Genomic DNA, 21,998 nt, shown 5'->3' on the forward strand with positions numbered 1-21,998 from the left:
ACAGAAACCCAGAAGACTAGTCGGTTTAGTAAACAAGAATTCGAAAAGGGGAGGGGCTTGGAGGGGGCGGGTCCCGACTGCCCAGCGCGAGAATACACTCGGAGCATGCGCATCTCCTGATGAGTACTTCCCATTTGCTAGATGGGGGAGGAAAGAGGGAAGTGGTCTACGTTATTTGAGTTAACGCCCTCAAAAAAGAATTAAGTTACGATTAGCTCTGTAACTGCTTTAATGAATTATCCTCCAAGTTCAAGATCAAGGACACTTCATATACACAGTTAAAGCAAGAAGTGACTTCTCGTATCTTCCCCCGACCCCTGGGACATCGGTGGTCTAGTCCATTCCACAGACTTTCGCTCCCAGCAGCGGGTCGCAGATCGAAGGATTGGGCCAATTGCGGCTGAAACGTCTTTGGAAGGAGAAAGGGGGTGAGGGAGCATTCCTTTAAGTTCCGCCTCTTCTTTTTGAGGCGGTGGTGAGGAAAGAAATACTACCCTCTTAAACCAACGGATCATACATCTCCGCGCAAACTGCCGGGAGGGCGGCGGGAAAAGGGCAAGACGGGAGTAGGGAAAGGGAAGGAGCCAGGAAGCCGCGCGGGAGGGCGCGCGTGCGCGCCCCTTTTTCAGCAGTGTGGCGGGGTCGCACGCACGCCCGCCTCGGCGGCTGGGCGCGATTTGCGACAGTGGGGGAAGCGGTGGCGGTGGCGGCGGCAGTGGCAACTTTGCGGCAAGCTCTGGCCGGGCTTGCTTGACGGCGGTGTGGCGGAGGCCCCGCCCGAGGCGGCAGGAACCTGGAGGGAGGCGGAGGAATATGTCCGAGAGGGAAGTGTCGACTGCACCGGCGGGAACAGACATGCCTGCAGCCAAGAAGCAGAAGCTGAGCAGCGATGAGAACAGCAACCCCGACCTCTCTGGAGACGAGAATGTGAGTGCAGCCCCTAACAGTCACGGAACTCTGGAGTGAAAGTTTTGAGCGCTTTTAAAACTGTAGTCGCGGGGCCGGGCGGGCGGCTGTGGGGGGAGGGAGAAGTGTCACTCTCTCCTTAGGAAAACGCGGGCGTGCTAGAGAAAATCGAGCTTGTCTTTTTGGGAATATTGAGCTGGAGCCGAGACCCAGCAGAAACTTGGCGAAGGAGAGTGATTTAAGTGGTTGCGTGCATCTGAGAGGTTTGCTCTGAAGTCCTTTTGCATGTGATGGGGGAGTGTTTGAGCCTTTCCAAGGGTTAGCGGATCTGAGATTCTAGTAGTTTAAAAGGCTTGTTAGAGATTTCTCTAAGACAGTTGGACGGAGGGGGCGGAGTTGGTTGGAGACCCTATTAAAAGAGTTTAGGAACTGTGTCAACTCTTAGAGCCCTATGGAATATCCAGGATGGAAAGCGTAGATCTTAGATTTTTGAAGTTTGGGAGGGTTTATAAAGGGGGAGTTTGTGTCTACTTCCGTCTTATCCGTGGAGATTGCATTTTCTGTAGGAGATGCACAATTGAAGAGGGTCGTCTTCTGACTTGGAGGGGGAACCACCTTTAAGGGAGGTATGCGAGAGGACGGCTTCACCTTTGGAAGTTTTTACTTACGGTAAAAGGGAACGACATGAAAGATTGTAGGCAGCAGTGGTAAAGGCATATATATTATATTTAAGTGTAGGGGACTAGTAGCTTTGGCAAGTGTAAGGTGTTTTGAAATCAGATTTTTTAAAACTCCGAAATGGATATTGGTGATCATCCTGTCTCAAAAGTTAACCAGCTGTGTTAAAGTGATTGGTTAGTAATAGCTGAATTGACATTAATAATTTGTCAGTTTCGTATTTTAGGTTGATACCCAATAAGGTCAACGAAATGTCTTGATAGTTTACTCATAGATATTCCAAAATGTGAGCTCGCTTCTCATGATACGTGGCAACATCTTGTGAACATCTTTTGAAAGTCTTTAAAATATTTTAGAAGAGTTGGGAAGTTTCGTTTTCTCAATTTGGCTAGTTTTAGGAATAAATGTTACATCTTCTAGATTCTGCCCTGAAGCATATGTATGCATGATGTCATGACCAAGATTTTCCCCAAAGAAATGGGAAAAGATTCTTTTTGCATAGAGAAGAAAGATGTTTCAGGAATTATCAGTTTGTGGGTTCTTAGACTTGAAATTTTTGGAGATCCAGAGTATGTTAAATGGTACTTTAAGCCCCCCTTTTTTAAATTCTGTTTCTGCTCCCCAATCTCACTATGTATTGGGATGTAAAAATTTTCCCGTCTTCATTTCAGTCCTTGGAACTGTTAATTTTGTGTATTTTTGCATTTGCTTAATCTCTAAGCAGATTAAGAGTATTAAGAGTACAGTTAGTGGCATTTATTTTGTGGGGTATTTGTGAGGATTATATGGGTTAATGTAGGTAAAGGCCTTAAAAGACTGCCTCTCCCATAGTACGTACTATACAGATTTTAATTATTTATAATAATTGCTATTATTTTTGATTACATAGAATGTAGTTATATTTCTGGCCTTTTCACATATGTAATCAGGGATGATACAATGAAAATGTTAAACCTATTTAGAGGAGGAAAATTTCAGAAGGGACAGAATAAATGGAAAGATTATTTTCTTTTTTCAGGCCCTTAAAAGGGAATATATTCTTTAGGGCAATTTTAAAGCTATTCAAAACCAAATGATTGGATTAGCCTTTGTTTTGGTTCCTCCATTTGGACAGACTTAACTCTTGTGCACATGCCTTGGAAGCCTTAATCCTGTGGAGCCTTCTCAGAGTAACTTTTTTTTCTTTCCTTTTTTGAGACAGAGTCTCAAGCTGTTGCCCTGGGTAGAGTGCCATGGCATCACAGCTCACAGAAACCTCCAACTCTTGGGTTTAAGCAATTCTTTTGCCTCAGCTTCCCAAGGAGCTGGGACTACAGGTGCCTGCCACAACGCTATTTTTTGGTTGCAGTTGTCATTGTTATTTGGAAGGCCTGGGCTGGATTAGAACCCTACAGCTCCCAGGCGCCGAGCCTCAGAGTAACATTTTAAAGTGTGTGAAATACATTATATAAGGTTACAAACAAAATCAAATCATAAAATTGTATGATTTATTTGTTTGAGAGTAAAGAGAAGAAAGTAGAGAAGACTGAATAAAAATGAGTTCAGAAGAAACTAACCAGAACAGTAGTTTTACTCTTGAGGGAGCTGAAAAGGCTCAAAGCAAACAGGAAAAAGAATGTGGTTTTGAGTTGGAGTTAAGGTAACCTGAGCAATTACTGCTGTTACAGTCAAATTATATCTATAAGAACACATCTTAAACTTAATGTTATGTGTTGTCTGCCATTTTATCAAACTTTTTGAGATTCTATGACCCTGGAGTAGTTAGCTCCTGGAAGAGTACTAATGTTTGAGGTGAGGGTAAAATCAGAAAGCTAAATCTGGAGACTTCTTTTTGCTTAAGTAACCTGTGGCAAGGTTAAGGGATGAATTACTCTCCCTTGAATCTGTTTCTTTGTTGGGCAAATGAAGGTGGTTTGCCATATCTGTTGCTCAGTAAGTATCTTTGCTTACTGTGAGAAGAGGGCGTATAGTGGGAGTCAGTATGTACACATATTAGACATTCAGCAAAGAGTTGATTTTAATTTAAAGATAAAATAACATTGTAACTGTATTACATTTTCGTTTGATTCCATCTTGATTTGCTTTTGGAGGAGGTGGGTAACTTAAGTGGTCAGAAGTAAAATATGCAGTGTGCCCTATTGAGTGTGTTTTGTGTGGCCTGTTGATTGGCAGCTCATTGTTCAGCTAGACTAAAGAGGTTGGTATAGAAATGTCTGAGAGTTTCATTATTTCATTTCTCTAGAGTCAAAAGATATTTTTTCAGAAAAAAGATAAGTGAACACGTTAAAAGTTTTGTTTTACTCATACAAGGAAGCCAGGCAAATGTTATACAGTAACTGGTTAACCACAAAAGTCAAAACGGTACAAATTTACATGGAGTAAAGGAATATAGAGATGAGCTGGAGACAAAAACTTTCTTTTCCATTAAGTGAGGGAAGAAATTTTGAATCTCTCCTGGGGGGACAAAAAGAGTTTTTTAAGATGGCTTTGTAATTTGGTAACTTGTTAGGGTGTGCTGTAGATAACACGTAGATTTCCATTAAGACCCAAGTTTTCTACAGTTGATTTTAACTGAGTACAACTGAAAGGCAGGGAGAAGAGATAAAAATTTCACATTTTCTCTTTCTATAAAGAATTATTACATTTACATTAAATTACAGTTCAAATATTTGTTAAGTACCTACTTCGTGTCACCTATCACTTTTTATTTTTTTTTATAGTACATAATCGTATGTTTCAGATAGTGTACTTTTTAAAAAAGCCTGTCATTTGGAATCATCTGAGGTTGTATAAACACCCATGAACTATATAATGCTATATTGTTTTAAGTGAATTAATATGACTTTATATACCTTTTGACACTCTATGTTTAACCTTCTGTAGTATCATAAAACGAAGTTTAGGAAGTAATAATTTAGAAATAGTCCCTAAAGCAATGTTTCCTAGACTGTGTTCTAACATATTAATGGGTATTTCATGGAAAAAAGGTTTCCTCTAGAAAATTTCAGAACTACTGCCCTAAGGTCATAGATTTAAATATATCTTTTTAGTCCAAAGAAGACATTGGAATCTGTAATCAAAGGAGATAGAGAAATTTATCTTCTGAGATTAGAGGGCCATTGATATGCCTTCTGCACTGGAGAGAACGCATAAAGGAGAATTTTATGCAGTCCTTTCTGTATTCAGAAGGACTTTATTTTAACTATTGAGTGTCTCTGGAGTTCTAATGTACGAGTATTATTATTACTTTAGAACTGTGAGGCAAATTTCACTTGTAAATAGTATAGAATATGTAGGACTTTAAAAAAAAATCCCATCGTCTCTAAAAATAGCTGGACGTTGTGGCAGGTGCCTGTAGTACCAGCTACTCAGAGGCTGAGACAGGAGAATCACTGGAGCCCAAGAGTTAGAGGTTGCTGGGAGCTGTGACATGAGGGTACTCTACCAGGGGTGAGAAAGTGAGACTTGGTCTAAAAAAAAAAAAAAAATTCCCAATGATTTGTGTTATAAATTAGCAGAATTTGAGTAATAAGATTTTTTATTAATAAAACTCCTTCTAAGGTAGGAACCATTAACACTCCTGCTTTGCAGGGGTTTTTTTTGTTTGTTTGTTTGTTTATTTTTGGCCGGGGCTGGGTTTGAACCCACCCCACTCTGTTGAGCCACAGGCGCCGCCAGCCCTGGCCAAACACTCCTACTTTGAACACTCAGGTGCCCACTCAGGTGCTTCAGACTGGGCAACTTAGTCAAATAAATTATGAAGATATGTATATCAGTTGCATTTAGAAGTCACAGCTTTGACTTTGAATTCTAGCAACCCCTGCCAGCAACCAGTTGGGCTGTCTAAACAACACTTCCTTATCTTAACAGTAGCTTCTGTGAAGAGTTGTAAAGATTAAATGATCCTGTGCATTAAAGTGACTGGCACAAACTATTATCATTCTCATTAGCATTTTGTTTTCATTTTTGCTATGAAATATAAAATATCTGCAAGATTCTAATATGTACCTGGATTACTTTTTGTCTTTATTTTGCAAAAACTTTCTTTTAGGTCAGTCAGCGTTTTCCCAGGACAAAGTTATTTCCTGCTAAATACAATATTGTTTCATATAATTTTTCCTAATTTACTGCTTACAGGATGATGCTGTCAGTATAGAAAGTGGTACAAACACTGAACGCCCCGATACACCTACAAACACACCAAATGCACCTGGAAGGAAAAGTTGGGGAAAGGGAAAATGGAAGTCAAAGAAATGCAAATATTCTTTCAAATGTGTAAATAGCCTCAAGGTATGTGCAAAAAGATCCTGTGGGCTTAATGCTAGACTTCAGAACTATTTCTCAGTGGCACGTTTTATACTGAAAATTTTAATGTTACAGTATTTTGAAAGAGTTGTTTTGTATGTGGCTCAGATTGCATATTTATTATAGGCCACATGTTTAGTTTTCCTGGTTTTGATTTTTGTTTTAATTTAAATGTATGTCACTGAGTATTGCTGAATGTTTTTGCTTTACTGTTCGTATTCAAATAAAAGGTTTTGGGAAATGTTACCCTTCATGAGCCACTTCTGGCACCAGTTATTAAAAAGAACTCAATGTGACCTATTAACTTTGAGTCAGTATAAATTGAAACAGATGTCTTACTTTGTACAGTTTTTTAAATTTAACTTTTGTCATTTGTTTTTTTAATTGTTTTCAAAGAAAAAGGCATACACATTTAAAAACGCGAATATTAATATTTGGGGGAAAAGGGTTTATTTAAATTGCTGTCTTCAGTAATATTTTTATTTACGTTATGAAAAGGATTACTGTTCAAGATGTTTTCTTTTATTGTCACTTTTTCAATAATTTGGAGTCATTCTATACTAAGAGAAAGTATACATTACATTATCCTATGCATATGCAAGTTAAAACATTTTCTGTTTATCTAAATATGCTTTTGATAGTCTTAGGAAAGCATATGACTTATGTGACAAGAAGCTATGACTATATGACATTTTCCTGCTCTGTGTCAAATTGTACACCTGTGAAAGGAGAGAAATTAATCTCAGCATATTAAAAAACAGTGTCAGTTATAGTTGGAGGTTAATGTTTATTTGTATTAACCTACTTCTTTCAGGTACTATATCTGGAAGATGTTTTTAAGTACTGAGTGTGTCAAAAGCTTAAAACTGTGTCTTTTCAAAAGATAAGAAAATGAAAGTTGTGGTTGGGCATGAGAGCTCACACCTGTAATCCCAGCATGTTGGGAGGCCTATGTGGGAGGGAGGAATGCTTGAACTCAGGAGTTGGAGACCAACCGGAACTAGAGTGAGACCATCTGTACAAAATATAGAAAAAATTAACTGGATGTGGTGGTGCATGCCTGTAGTCCCAGCTGCTTGGAAGGTTGAAGAAGGAGGATCACTTGCACCCAGGAGTTTGAAGTCCCTCTGATGATGCCACTGCACTCTAGCTGGGCAATAGAGCAGACTCCATCTCAAAAAAAATAAAAGAAAGAAAGAAAATGAAAGTTGTTACTTTAGACAGTGAAAACAGTACCTTGAAGTGAAAATTTAGTGTAAAATGCCAGGAAATTACCAGTAAAATCCTAAAGCTGAAAAATAACTTTGTTAGCAAAAGTAAATAATTTGGGAGGTGTATCTCCTTATATCTTCTGTGACTGTGAGCTTACACTGTTCTACACCTCCCTTCTGGTTAAGTATTCTTGTTCATTATACTTACTGGGATATTTTTCTTTTAAGACCCAAATTTAAGGTTATTTAAAATCGTTAGTATAGCACTAACAGAAAGAAGTGATTTGAGTGGTGTCTGATATGTTTCACCTTACAAGGGAAAAATTGAAGCTAATAAAATTTAGTGAATGCCAAAGAAGCTGTATTACCTCTTTAAGGCCCTTTATTAGTTTCTTATTTCAGAAAAATAAATTGTATTCTTAGGGCCCAAGAAGTTAAAGGTGTCTGCCAAAATTACTCAGTTTATTATGAATTAGAAGAATATGATTGAGTTCAGGAAAATAAAAGGCAAATGTCAAAGTATTTTCATGGGTAAGTGGTTAACCAGTAATTTAAGCTTTTTTATTTTTTTTTTTTTTTGGAGACAGAGTCTATATGTATCTGTTGCCCTAGCTAGAGTGCAGTGGCATCATGATAGCTCACTGCAACCTCAAACTCCTAGGCTCAAACAGTCCTCCTGCTTCAGCCTCCTAAGTAGCTGGGACTACAGGTGAGTACCACCATGCCCAGCTAATTATTTGTATTTTTAGTAGAGATAGCATCTCACTCTTACTCAGACTAGTTTTGAACTCCTGACCTTATGTTATCCTTCCACCTCAGCTTTCCAGAGTGCTAGGATGAGTCACCGTGCCTGGCCTGATTTAAGCTTTTGATTATTAGAAAACATTATCTTTTACAATATTTTAAAATGTCAACACTAAACTAGTGATACACAAAATAATGGATTGCTTTTAAAAAAAAAATTTGAAGGGGCAAAGTTAGTTTACTACCATTTTTTTGGTCTCTAAAATACTTTAATTCTTCTTATTTCATGATTATTTTATAGGAAGATCATAACCAACCATTGTTTGGAGTTCAGTTTAACTGGCACAGTAAAGAAGGAGATCCATTAGTATTTGCAACTGTAGGAAGCAACAGAGTGAGTGTTAAGGGTCTGTTTCGTATTTGGCTTGATTATCTGATATTGTGTTAATGTAACATTGAAATGGAATGATTTCACTGTAGATTTTGTATATAGCTGACTTAACGATATGATTGTGTAAGAGTGAAGTTTTCTAGAAATTGACAAAACTAGAATTACAACTGAAAATACATCTTAATATTATTCTCAATTCATGAAATGATTTTTATAGTTGGATTTGTCTTTATTATAAATATTTTGAGTTGTTGAAAGAATTGACTTTTCCTCTTTTTTGAAGTGTTTTGTTATTTATCATTCAAATAGGACAAGAAGTCTGAAATTTTAAAAATGACAAAAGTGTTGGCTTGGTGCCTGTAGCTCAGGCGGCTGGGGCGCCAGGCACATACACTGGAGCTGACAGGTTCAAATCCAGCCTGGGCTAAAAAAATAGCTTGAGAGGCTGAGGCAAGAGAATCAGTTGGGCCCAGGAGTTTGAGGTTGCTGTGAGCTGTGATGCCGTGGCACTTTATCCAGGGCGACAGCTTGAGACTCTGTCTCTCAAAAAAAAAAAAAAAAAAGACAAAAGTGTTTTAATTATTTACAATAAATATTTGAGTTTGTTTTTAAGGAAACCAAAACTATTTTGAATTAAGAGTGATGAGTGAAGAGTGTCGTGCTGGCACATTTTAAAATACTCTATTGGCTAGGTACAGTGGCTCATGCCTATAATCCCAGCACTTCGCAGGCTGGGGTGGGTGGATTGCCTGAGCTCACGAGTCTGAAACAAGCTTGAGCAAGAGAAGACCCATCTATTAAAAATAGCCAGGCATTGTGACGGGCGCCTGTAGTCTTAACTTCTTGGGAGGCTGAGGCAAGAGAATTGCTTAAGCCCAAGAGTTTGAGGTTGCTGTGAGCTATGATATGACGCCATGGCACTCTAGCAAAGGTGACAAAATGAGACTCTGTCTCAAAAACAAAACAATTATTTAATTTTTTAATTAAACTGGGGCAGAGCTGAAGAAGTGCTCATATTTATTTATTCCATTCACTTCTAAATATGTGGAGAACAAGATTTTTTAGGCTTTCCAGGAAATCTTTAAGTTTTCTATTTATGTTGAAATCATCTTAGGGAAAAATTATCCTCTTAAGTCTTTGTAAGTTAACATTCTGGTTACTTGTTGATACTATATTAGGAATTAAAAGGAATAGCATAGAAATAGGTTGGTGTACTCAGAAAAAATGATGTGGAGGAAATGGATTAATTGGATATAAGTTGACCACAAATAAAGGTCACTTCTGTTCTCAGCCAAAGCGGGGTATGAGGTGAATGTGAGAGATGTTCCATAAGTTACTTTAATTGAATAGAATACAGTTTTATGCTTCTTTAGTAATTGTGCTAAGATTCTTAGAGAAATAAAAGGACATGGTTTCTAATGCATGTTACTTGTTCCCTATGTTCATTTTTATTTCTTAATGTTGGTATTCTTCTAGTCTCAATCAAAATTAAATTGATAGTAGGGGAGTTGTCCATTTAGTAGTTTTCAAATGTCAGTATATTTTCAAGGATTTTTTTTTTTCCTTTTCTAAAAGTTTGAGGATTCTAGTAATACATACTCATCCTTCCTAGGCTAGATCTTTTCTATTCATGTTTTCTAAAATGTAAAATTTGGTTTTAGTTAGTTTTTTCCTGTACACTCTTTAAAGGGTGTTTTGATAGCATTTAAGGTCTGGTGCCTTAATTTGAAAAGTCTTTGAAATTATATGTGTTTGAAAATTACCATGAAGTTGGTAACATAGGATAACTGCCTTTTTTGTTTTTTAAGTGTGCAGCTAAATGTGAGTTGTGTGATACGTAGCTTGCTCACAGTTGTTTAGTTCCTAAATATATTGAAAAAAACAATTCAGACGAAGCGTAATACAGTTTCGAGAAAAAAATTGAGGTTATTTTTTTTCCTCCTTGGGAATATAGTTTATTAATTAAATTTGAATCCACCTTTAAGACACAGTCTTCTAAACTTTATAGATTTAATATTGGAAGCTTTATAAGATTTAACCTTGTAAACCTAATCTTATAAACCTAAGATTATGCTTGGGTATAATAGTACCGGAATTGGTGTGCTTTGTGCTTCATTATGCTTATTGCAACATTCTGAGCGTTTTAATAACAACAAAAATCCCTGTTCTCTATTAAAGTGACAATAAAGGCTGTTACATAGTTTATTGAATTATAAAAAGTCTTGCTTTTAGGATTTCTTTAAAAAGAAAAGGAGAACTGGGGGGAGGGCAGAGAGAAAAGGAAAATGTAATTATCTCTTAGGACATAACCTAGTTAGCAGCCATATAAAGAATATTTTTAGAATATTAATGTAGAGATTATTTTATGAATTGATAGACTATAATGATATACAAAATCTTAGAATTCTTTTATACTGTTACAAAATATTAACAGGCTTTTGCTAAGGTGACTAAGCTATAAGAAAAATGGAAATTTATAAAAGTTTAGGATTGCAAAATTTCACTTAGTGTGCATATTTTCAGTTTTATGATATGTCACAAATGAAAAAGTCCACCATACATAGAAAGTTAATATTTGATTAGCTGTACCCATGAAAAATAATTCATTTTTAGGCAAATTGTAGACTTGCTTATATGTAATTGCTCTAAAACTACTCAAAGACTTTTATTATGAATTTAAATGATTATAAACCACAGTTACTTTGGGATGTTCAACTTTATTCATTTTGAAGAATTGGTGCAATTATGGATGAAATGTAAATTTAAAATATTAGAATTATTATTGCTAATATATACATATATATTTTCTTTTTTTTTTGTAGAGACAGAGTCTTTCTTTATTGCCCTCGGTAGAGTGCTGTAGCATCACAGCTCACAGCAACCTCCAACTCTTGGGCTTAGGCGATTCTCCTGCCTCAGCCTCCCGAGTAGCTGGGACTATAGGCGCCTACCACAACGCCCGGCTATTTTTTTTGTTGCAATTTGGCCAGGGTGGGGTTTGAACCCATCACCCTCGGTATATGGGGCTGGCGCCCTGCCCACTGAGCCACAGGTGCTGCCTGCCCTATTGCTACAATATTTAATATATTCTGGGTATTATGTAAAACATTAGGCTTAGTAATGGCTTCCTTAAGCTTAAAATAGCTTTTAAGGCAATAGTTTCTGTAGTATACTTAAGATTCAGTTGTGAGTAAAATATGTTTAAAAGTAAAACAGTGTGTTTCTATACTTGATGAAACTTACTGTATTTTGTTTTCATTAGGTTACCTTATATGAATGTCATTCACAAGGAGAAATCCGGTTGTTGCAATCTTATGTGGATGCTGATGTATCCTTTCCTGGGTTTTTGTTATCTCTGGTCAAATATATTTATTTCCAATAAGTACACTGAAACTTTTCTAAATTAATTTCCTAAAGTTCTTGTCCCTTTTCAACTTTAACCAGTGCTGTGTTTTCACCACCACTGCCACCTTACTATCACCATCACCTAAGAGAATCCTGGTATCTAGTTTTTCTGATCCTTAGAAATTTATTGTGGGGTGGCTGAACTGAGTGGGTGCGGATGGCAGGAGATCAGAGCATTAGAAATCTAGTAATAGAAAATGTTAGTAGAGATTAGCTAAAATATCTAGTTTCTTTGACCTTGCCTAGAATTTATCATTTCATCATAATTATAATGATGAACTTGAATTGATCAGAAGCTGTGACTGGCAGTCATTCCAAGTATTTGATTAAGAAAGCTTGGGGATGGTGTATAAAACCAGTGTATCATGCCCCACGATCGCATTAATGTACACAGCTATCATTTAATAAAAAAAAGAAAGAAAGAAAAAAAAGAAAGCTTGGGGCAGGGGGCAGGCACGGTGGCTCACGTCTGTAATCCGAGCACTCTGGGAGGCCAATGTGGGTGGATTGCCTGAAACCAGCCTGAGCTATGGGGGCCGGGGCAGGTATGGTGGCTCACATCTGTAATCTGAGCACTCTGAGAGGCCAATGTGGGTAGATTGCCTGAGACCACTCCTAGAGTGCCCTAGAGTGGGACTTCATTTCTAAAAAAAAAAAATTAATAGCCAGGCATTATGGTGGGTGCCTATAGTTCCAGCTACTTGGGAGGCTGAGGCAAAAGGATTGCTTGAGCCCAATAGTTTGAGGTTGCTGTGAGCTGTGACATCATGGCACTCTACTGAGGGTGACAAAGTAAGACTCTGTCTCCAAAAAAAGGAAAAAGAAAAGGAAGCTTAGGGGTAAAAATAAATGCACAGCTTAGGAAATAAAACATTGCAAGTTTGAGTTCATAAAAAAAAGGAAAAATTTGAAAAGCCAGGAGGTTAGAGCAGCTAAAGCTAGGTAGTAAGATATTTCTTCCAGATCAGTTTGAAAACCAAGCAAACAAGACAAGGCAAAGACATTCAGTCTTCTTTAGAAGACAGGGAAAAATAGGAGCCCCCACAGAAAAAAGGTGGGAAACTAAATAATTATACATTTTGATTTAGATATTCAGAGTCAGAAGTATCAGGATAGAGCAGAGGACAGCTAACTACAGCCTGCAGGCTGGCCACCTGTTTTTGTAAACAAAGTTCTGTCGGAACACAGCTAGGTCCATTTGTTTATATATATATCTTGTCTGTGGCTGTTTGGGCACTATAAGGACAGAGTGCAGTAGTTTTACAAACACTGAAATAGTAAACGTGGTTGAGTGGAGGGATTGTGATTTTGTTTGATTTTTTGAGAACTTTTTATGTTGAAAATTTTAGCAATTCTTTGTAGGTTTCCTTCTCTTGTAATCATTTAAAAAATGTTTTTAAAATTTTTTCCTTCAGTCCAAAGACAGACTGGGATGTCTGTTGTAATCATTGACATGCTTATTTTTCAAAAATTATTTTTCTTAATGGCATTTATTAGGCTGATGAAAACTTTTACACTTGTGCATGGACCTATGATAGCAATACAAGCCATCCTCTGCTAGCTGTAGCAGGATCCAGAGGCATAATTAGGATAATTAATCCTATAACGATGCAGTGTATAAAGGTGGGTTTTCTCATTATAGAGCTGCTTCTCTTGAATGCACATCTGTGAAAGCTTGTCATGTTAAACTTTAATGGAATCAGTGGCTGCCAAATTGGTGATTTGATTTATACTTTGCCTAATGCTTTCTTTAGACAAGTCTTTTGAGATCTTTGTCACATTTGGGTAATGTAAATTAAGGGAAAATGTTAATATTTGCAATATTTTAAAAATCATTTTTCTTCTTCTCCTTTGCCTTGCTTTGAGAGGCTCCAAAAGAACATTTAACAGAGTGAATCTATTTTCCAAGACACTTAAACTTGGGTGGGGGGGGGAGCTGTAGAGTCAAGGGAACCTTGTGATGAACATAAAGGGGACACGTAGGAAGTTGATATGAAAACAAGTCACTGTACCTGGCTGTTTTTAACCCTGAGGACACATTAGAATCACCTGAGGATCTTTTGAACTGGAGACATGCCTGAGCCTGTGCTAATCCTATCAAATCAGAATAGCTGCAGTGAGGCTTAAGCATATTATATTTCTTTTACTTCAAGTTTGTTGGGTGATTTATGCAGCCAGGGTTGAAGAGTCACTACTTTAAATGAAACTATTCATTCTCTAAAGATTTATGAAAGAATTTATTGATTTTGAGATGTGAAACTTGAAATGTTTTAAATTTATTGTAGCACTATGTTGGCCATGGGAATGCTATCAATGAGCTGAAATTCCATCCAAGAGATCCAAATCTTCTCTTGTCAGTAAGCAAAGGTAAGAAACAGATGCTTCTTTAGTCTATGAAAGTTCTCAGAATTAAAATGAGTCACTATTACTAAGCGAACCCTGAAAAATAAAATCAAGAAAAACCATGAAGAGAGAGTTCTCATACTCACATGCTGACAAGAAAAAACTATCACAAAAGACTACAAAAACCATAACCTCACACAAAGGCCATCATGACCTTATACAAAAAAGGTCTGTACAGACGTATGCCCAGTAACTTGCTTATTTAGCCTCAGACTGGCATCACTTGTTATTGATATTTCTGGCCAAGGATAATTATTTCAAAACAATTATGTAATCCTCGTTTTTTTCTTTGAAAACCTATTTGCTTTTACCTCTCCAAATATGCACATAGTTGAGTATAGCTGCATATTCTAATCGCAGTGCTTTATTCCCAAATAATCTTTTCGAGAGCCTTCTGTTATTTAGGTTAGCAAGTCCATTTTATTTGGAAATAATTTTTTTAAGGGACCAATAGTATTCTAAGGAAAGAAAGTAAAATTTTAAAAAAATTAGTAACAGTAAATTTTAGTAGAAAAATCCCAGGCTGTATTATCTCCAAAGCAAGAATTGGGGAAAAGGACCATGAAATAAATACTTAAGTCTTTTAACATCAGATTCAAGTAAAATAATTGGTGCTGAGGATTAAGTGTGGGTTGATGGATTTTAGGTAGCATATCAAGAAAGTTATGAAATTTTTAAAAGTTTTAAAGATGATTTTGCGGGCAGCGCCTGTGGCTCAGTGAGTAGGGCGCCAGTCCCAAGGGTGGCGGGTTCAAACCCAGCCCCGGCCAAACTGCAACAAAAAAATAGCTGGGTGTTGTGGTGGGCACCTATAGTCCCAGCTACTCAGGAGGCTGAGGCAAGAGAATCGCCTAAGCCCAAGAGTCAAAGGTTGCTGTGAGCTGTGTGATACCACAGCACTCTACTGAGGGTGATAAAGTGAGACTCTGTCTCTACAAAAAAAAAAAAAAAAAAGATGATTTTGCAAATAATTTTACTAATTACCATTACCCTGTCCAATCATGTAATAAAAAATACTGCATATGAAAATCCATTTTGCTTTTTTCTTTTAAAAAAATACTTTTATAAAGGATTCCCTATAGAATTTCTTAAAATGCTAAGTTCTCTATTAAGCCCTTTGGAATATTTCCCATAAAGAGAAAGCAAGCATCTCATTGCTCTTTATGCTTTTGCTGGCATTATATATACATTTATTCTGGGTGTGGATGGATTTCTTAGTCATTCTTAGTCATTTCTGAGCTATCTAAAATGTTAGGTTCTCCGACATTCTGTTCTTGATTGCCTTTTCTCTTTGCTTTTCTACTGTGTTGATGTAGTCAAGTTTATTTTCTTAGGCTTGTCAAACCTGTAACTTCCCCTGCAATCCACTCAAAGAATGTCCTTAAGAGAAGACTCTTACATGAAAATGTTTCATGTCTTTTTTCTGTAACTACCAAGGCTTAAGTTTGTAAATCATCACTTCTAGGAAGAACTTAATACTTTTTATTATCTCCTTATAATAGTGGTTTGGCTCAGATGTTTCCTTATGAGTGAATAACAGTGCCTCACTTGTTCTAAATATCACAACTTTTTAACCCTGATCTTCTCCTGTTTTGTCAGTAAGGGCATTTTTTTTTTTTTAAATCAACTTTTCAAAGTTGTTTGAACAAAATTCTTTCTGTATAAGAATTTTGCTACAAATGATACTATCAAAGTAAAAAGAGAAGCTGCAGAGTAGGACAAAAAATTTACAAATCATACATCTAATAAAGCACTTGTATCAAGAACTCTTACAGCTCAACAATTAAAAAGTGGACAGATGTTCTCAATAGACATTTCTCCAAAGGACATAATATAAATGGCCAATGAACACATGAGAAGATGTTTGTGTCATTAATCATTAGGAAAGTATAAATCAAAACCACAATGAGATAATCATTTCACAGCCACTTAGGATGGCTACTAATAAAAAAGTCAGGCCCAGGTTTGTAATCCCAGCATGGTGGGAGGCCAATGTGGGAGGAAGGCTTGAGCTCACAAGTTGGAGACCAGCCTGAGTAAGAGTGAGACCCCGTTTCCACAAAAATTAGAAAAAATTAGCCAGTGTGATGCATGCCTATAGTCCCAGGAGGGTAAGGCAGGAAGATTACTTAAACTCAGGAGTTTGAGGTTTGAGTGAGCGATGACACTCTAGTCAGGACAACAAGTGAGACTCTGTCTCAAAAAAAAAAAAAAAAAAGGTCAAGGGCTAGGTGCAGTGGTTCACACCTAGATACCAGCACTTCGGGAGGTTAAGACCTCCTAGAATTTCAAGACCAGCCTGGACAACATAATGAGACCTCATCTGTACAAAAAAATTTTGAAAATTAGCTGGCATTAAAGAAAGACTATCATTCTATAAAATTGAGTCACAATATATGTAGTTTTCATAATTTGGGCTTACTGTAGAATCCTGTAAATCTAATCAGTCTCCTTCAGTTTGTTGATGTGTGGTGAAGGCAAAAATTACCTTGTTTTGTGGCATATTGTGAAATTAGTCACATCAAATCCCTAAGTGTTTATTTTCTTACCTCAAAAGTATATTTACGTCAAATGAGGATGTTATTTAAAGAAAATTACTTGTAAAAAAAAAGAAAAAATTATTTGAAGAAAATAGGATAAAATATTTTTAAGATGATATAAACATTTACTTAGTTACCATATCATTCTATTTTTGCTGGTGAAGAGAGGCTAAGAGTCAGCAAGAGATTGAGTTCGCAGCCCCAGGGTCGTTTATAATCCATTTGTGAGAGTGGGGCCCTCATGACCTAGATACCTCCCATTAGTCTGCACATCCCAGAACTTCTGCATTAGGGAGTAAGTTTCCAACACATAGATTTTGGGGGCCACATTCAAACTAGAATTCTTTCCCTGCTTCCTAAAATTCATGTCCTCACATACAAAATACATTTACTCCATCCAGTAACTCCAAAAGTCTTAATTTATTCTAGCATCAACTCAAAATTCCAAAGCCCAGGGTCTCATCCATATTGGACATGAGTGAGACTCCAGGCAGAATTTTCCTCAGGCCAATTCTCCTCTAGTTCTGAGCCTATGAAATCAAATCATTTGTCTATTTTTAAACTACAGTGGTAGCATAGGCATAGGATACACATTTCCATTCCAAAAGGAAGATATAGGCAAGATGAAAGGGTGACTAAATGATCCCAAGTAAGTTAGGATCCCAGCAAACAACATTAGACCTAAGGCATCAGAATAATTTTCTTGACTCCACGTCTTGTTTCCAGGGCATACTGGGGCAGGAGTTGGGGCCTCAAGACCTCTGGCAGCCTGCTCCATGGCTTTACTGGGTATAGCTCACACAACATCTTCCATGGGTTGGATTCAGATGCCTGTAGCTCTTCCAGGCAGTTACATGCTGGTAGCTCTACAGTGCTGGGATCTGGGGGATCCCAAGATCTAGTGGAGCCCCCACAGCTTTACCGCATTGCCCTAGTAGAGAACTCTGTAGTGACTCTGACCCCACAGTTCGGCTAGGTATTATCTGAGAGGGGGCTGTCTGTGGTGGCTCTGCACTTGTGACAAGTTTCTGCCTGTGTCCTAGATTGTTTTTGACATCCTTTAAAATCTAGATGGAGGAAGCCATGCCTCCACAGCTTTGCATTCTGTGCATCTGCAGACTTAACGCCTTGTGGATGCTGCTAAGATTTGTCCTTGCACCTTCTGAAGCTGCGGCCTAAACCCCCTTGAGCTACACCCGGAACAATGAAGAAACACTGAATAGACAGGGAGCAGAGTCTTGAGGTGGCCCTAGGAAATGAATGTAGAGGACGTGTGTGTGCCTCTTTGGAAGCCTTATCCTCAAGGTCCTAGCTTTGCCTCAGAAATCTCTGAAATGCCTTGGAAGTCATTCTCCATTTATATTGATGAATAGAACCTGGCTTCCTTTTATCCCTATTAATCTCTTTAGCAATTGGTCATTTGGCTATACCTTTGGTATTCTCTCCCCAAAACAATTTTTTGTTGGTGTGGCCAGGCTGAGTTGTCCAGATCTTTTGGCTCTACTTCCCTTTTAATTACAAATTCCATCTTTAAATTCTTCTCTCTTCTCTCATTTTACCGTCTGCAGCCAAAAGAAGTGATGCAACACTGAATCCTTTGATGCTTAGATATTTCTTCTTCCTGCCATCCTACTTCATTGCTCAGACACAGACACAGTTGTGCTAAGTTCTTTACAGCTATGCAACAAGGATGGCCTTAACTTCAGTTTCCGATACTCTGTCATTTCCATCTGAAACTCATCAGAATGATGTTTACTATCTTTAGTTTTATCAACGTTCTGATCATGACCAATTAAGTAATCTGAAAGATGATTTAGGCTCTCCCTGCAACTCTTCTCTTTTTCTGAGTCCTCACTGGAATTGACCTCATTACTCCATACATGGCAAAACAGGCATTTTCTAGCTTGCTTTTCCAAATTCTTCCAGCTATAATCCCATTACTGAGTTTCAAACTGCTTCCATATTTTCTGATATTTATAGCAACAGTTCCAATTCTCAGTACCAATCTTAGTCTGCTTTATCTTGCCATAACAGAATACCACAGATTGGATAAATTGTAATGTACAAAAATTTACTGGGCTCACAGTTCTAGAGGCTGGGAAGTCTAAGAGCATGGCACCAGCATCTGGGGAGAGCAGGTGCCGCATTATTCCTATAGTGGAAGGCCAACAGTACAAGAGAAGGTGTGAGGGAGGAGATTGAATTTATAGCATTAAGCCATTTTGTAACTGGTATCAATTCATTCCTGAGGATGAAGCCCTATGACCTTAACACCTCATATTAGGGCCCTGTGTTACATACGAGGTTAACACATGCTTTTTGGAGGACACATTCACCTAACACCTAGTTAATTCTATATGTGATGTAAATATTTTAAGTTGCTATATAATACGGATTCCATTTTTAGGTTTTACTGTGCATAATTTAAGAAGTCCAAACTTCTGTAGACAGTTTTTCGTCAAGAAGATGTTGAAAGCTCATAGTAAATGAATGAAATTTCATCTGAATTTTTTTATGTGCTTATACTAGATCATGCTTTACGATTATGGAATATCCAAACGGACACTCTGGTGGCAATATTTGGAGGCGTAGAAGGGCACAGAGATGAAGTTCTAAGTGCTGTAAGTCGAAAGCTGCAGGGCAGTGTACATAGCTCTGAACAATCCCCATGGAACTTTTTTTTTTAAGAAGAAAGTATCATTTATTTATTTATTTATTTTGCAATTTTCCACCGGGGCTGGGTTTGAACCCGCCAGCTCCGGCATATGGGGCCAGCGCCCTACTCCTTTGAACCACAGGCACCGCCCCCATGGAATTTCTTATATGAAAGCATGTGTTTGTTTCATATAGCCTGTCAGGCAGACATTTCACTTGTGTTTGACATATAAGATTTTAATCTTACATATGAAGGAATAAGCCAGTAAAAGCTATTTTTTTTTGTATTTGATTCTTAATAACCTGCATGAGTACTATGAACTTGTTCCTTTTCTCTTAGTCTAAAACCACTAAATTAATGTTTTATTATTTCTCAGTTGTTAAAGGAAAAAAATTAGCCATTAACAAGCTTTTTAAATCTTTTCTGTGAAGTTGAAACATAAACTATTCACTTTTAGGAAGTGCTTTATTGTGCTTACACTGAGTTTTGCATAACTTGTTTTCAGCTCTTTTCTTTGGGTAGAATGGTATTATAAAAGGCCAAGAGTTGGCTCAAATATGTCTTTATATTGATGTTTTATAATCCATTGATCTATAAGTGTTTTTACTCAGATTTCAGATTTTTACATTATTTTAGCTTTATTTATGTTTCATGTAGATCTCACTTAATTCCTTTAGAAATTTTCCTATTTGTTTTTTTAAATTTAAGTATGTGAAGGTGTGTATATTTTGAAGTGTGTAGCATATTAATTGGAGGCACTAAATATTCCTATAGTTGGGATTTATCTGTGTTTTTGAGAATCATACCTACCTTGGGATGCCCTTGGACGTTCTAAGAGTTGCAGCAGTGTTCCATATCTGGCATTATATGTATAAAAGCCAAGTGTACTGTCCTTTATTAATAACTACAAATTAGGGTGGCCCCTATGGCTCAAGGAGTAGGGTGCCGGTCCCATATGCCGGAGGTGGTGGGTTCAAACCTAGCCCCGGCCAAAAAAAAAAAAAAAATAACTACAAATTAGAACTATCGATTCTTTAAGGATGTATCATTGCTGTTGATGGTGAGGTAATTAGAAGTAACACACACCTGAAGTTTTCAGACTCTTACAAAACAGTATTCATGATTAACTGGAGAGTTAGACTGAGACATAATATCTAAGTTAATAAGGAAAACATCTTCCTTTAATAGAATTCTCTATCATCTGTTAAAATGAAATCAGGATCATTTCTGTGTAAACTAGGAGTTCCCTGCTAGAAGAATAGATGAGTGAGATTTTCTTTAACTCATGTGCTTTACACTAAATTAAGTAGCATCTCTGGGCCTCAGTGTCCACCTGTAAAATAAGATGAATCTGTTAGGTGCCTATCAAAAATTAGTAAACAGCAAATGATGAAGTTGAAATCGGTTATTTTCTTTATTAGACCTTTTTATGTATTTAAAAAGTGATATTAAAAGTAAATGTTGGAAATGTTTTGACTTAGAAGAACAGGTAAAGTTAAATTTCACCTATTAAAGGTTTATGTATCTTCATTGCTTGATCAGAATTGGACAGGAATAGTAATGTAACTATTTAGCATATAGTGTCATCGAGTAATTATTCTGGCATAGTACAGTTTACCTTCAAAATAAAGCAAGAGAAATGTTTAAAGACAATTGAATAGATAAGACCAAATTCAAGTAATTTATTTTCTTGCTTTTTGTATTGTAAAAGCTCATACTCTGGTTTTGACAAACCAATTAAAACTGTAAATCTTCCTTTATAGTCCCAGCTACTAGGCTGAGGCAAGAGAATCACTCGAGCCCAAGAGTTGGAGGTTGCTATGAGCTATGACACCATGACACTCTACCAAGGGTGACAAAGTGAGACTCTGTCTCAATAAAAATAAATAAATAAATAAAACAAAACTATATTATGGCCTATATAGGTCAAACCCAAAATGTAGTTAGTATTGTGGTTTAAAAGATAATGTTCACTATATCACATCAGGTGAAAATTGGATAAATATAATTTGGGACTGTAATTTATATACTTAATTTAAAATTTTCATTTTACATACAGGATTATGATCTTTTGGGTGAAAAAATAATGTCCTGTGGTATGGATCACTCTCTTAAACTTTGGAGGATCAATTCAAAGAGAATGATGAATGCAATTAAGGAATCTTATGATTATAACCCAAATAAAACTAACAGGTAATAATTGTAGTATTCAAAACAATTTGTTATGTTGTACTGTTGAATAATTTTAAAACATTTAAACTTATGGGGTAGAGAAAGTAAAGGACACTTTAGAATAATGTTATGTTACGATTTGTTAACAGTGTAAATTTTAATTCATGACAGTGTATCACAATTTTAAAAAATGGGGTTCTTGGCTGGTACTTTGGGAGGCTAAGGCAGGAGGATTACTAGAGGTCAAGAGTTTCCAGTCTTAACAACAAAAGAATTTCTCTACAAAAAAATAATTATAATAAATAGGTGGATGTGGTGGCATGTTCTTGTCACTCTTAGGACTGAGGCAGGAGGATCACTTGAGCCCAGGGGTTGGAAGTTGCTCTGAGTTACAATCACACCACTGCCCTCCAGTTTGGGTGATAGAAGAGACTTTGTCTGAAAAAAGCAGGGGTGGGTTCTTACCTCTAATTCATGATAATATTGATGGTTTCCTCTAAATCAGTGTTTTTCAACCTTTTGTATCTCACAGCACACTTGAACCTATAGTTAAACTTCGTGACACACTTGAATTATGTTGGTCAAAA

General features: G+C 37.0%; 1 protein-coding gene across 7 annotated transcripts in view; it reads left to right on the plus strand.

Moving 5' to 3' along the window:
• Nucleotides 1-791: 791 nt before the first annotated feature.
• The window catches only part of EED (embryonic ectoderm development), a 34,755-nt gene continuing 13,548 nt past the window's right edge, over nucleotides 792-21,998 (plus strand). For 2 of the 7 annotated variants that reach the window (XM_053561531.1, XM_053561532.1), the window contains exons 1-8: nucleotides 792-927; nucleotides 5,722-5,874; nucleotides 8,146-8,238; nucleotides 11,498-11,563; nucleotides 13,138-13,263; nucleotides 13,926-14,007; nucleotides 19,113-19,204; nucleotides 21,299-21,432. In XM_053561531.1, the coding sequence (XP_053417506.1) occupies nucleotides 814-927; nucleotides 5,722-5,874; nucleotides 8,146-8,238; nucleotides 11,498-11,563; nucleotides 13,138-13,263; nucleotides 13,926-14,007; nucleotides 19,113-19,204; nucleotides 21,299-21,432 (860 nt within the window). In that variant the 5' untranslated portion in view covers nucleotides 792-813. Of the gene's footprint in view, nucleotides 928-5,721; nucleotides 5,875-8,145; nucleotides 8,239-11,497; nucleotides 11,594-13,137; nucleotides 13,264-13,925; nucleotides 14,008-19,112; nucleotides 19,205-21,298; nucleotides 21,433-21,998 lie in introns of all 7 variants that reach the window. The other 5 variants (XM_053561534.1, XM_053561533.1, XM_053561537.1 and 2 more) reach the window with 5 other exon arrangements.

The sequence above is a fragment of the Nycticebus coucang genome, chromosome 14 (genome assembly GCF_027406575.1).
Source record: "Nycticebus coucang isolate mNycCou1 chromosome 14, mNycCou1.pri, whole genome shotgun sequence".
In the NCBI taxonomy this organism is placed as follows: domain Eukaryota; kingdom Metazoa; phylum Chordata; class Mammalia; order Primates; family Lorisidae; genus Nycticebus; species Nycticebus coucang.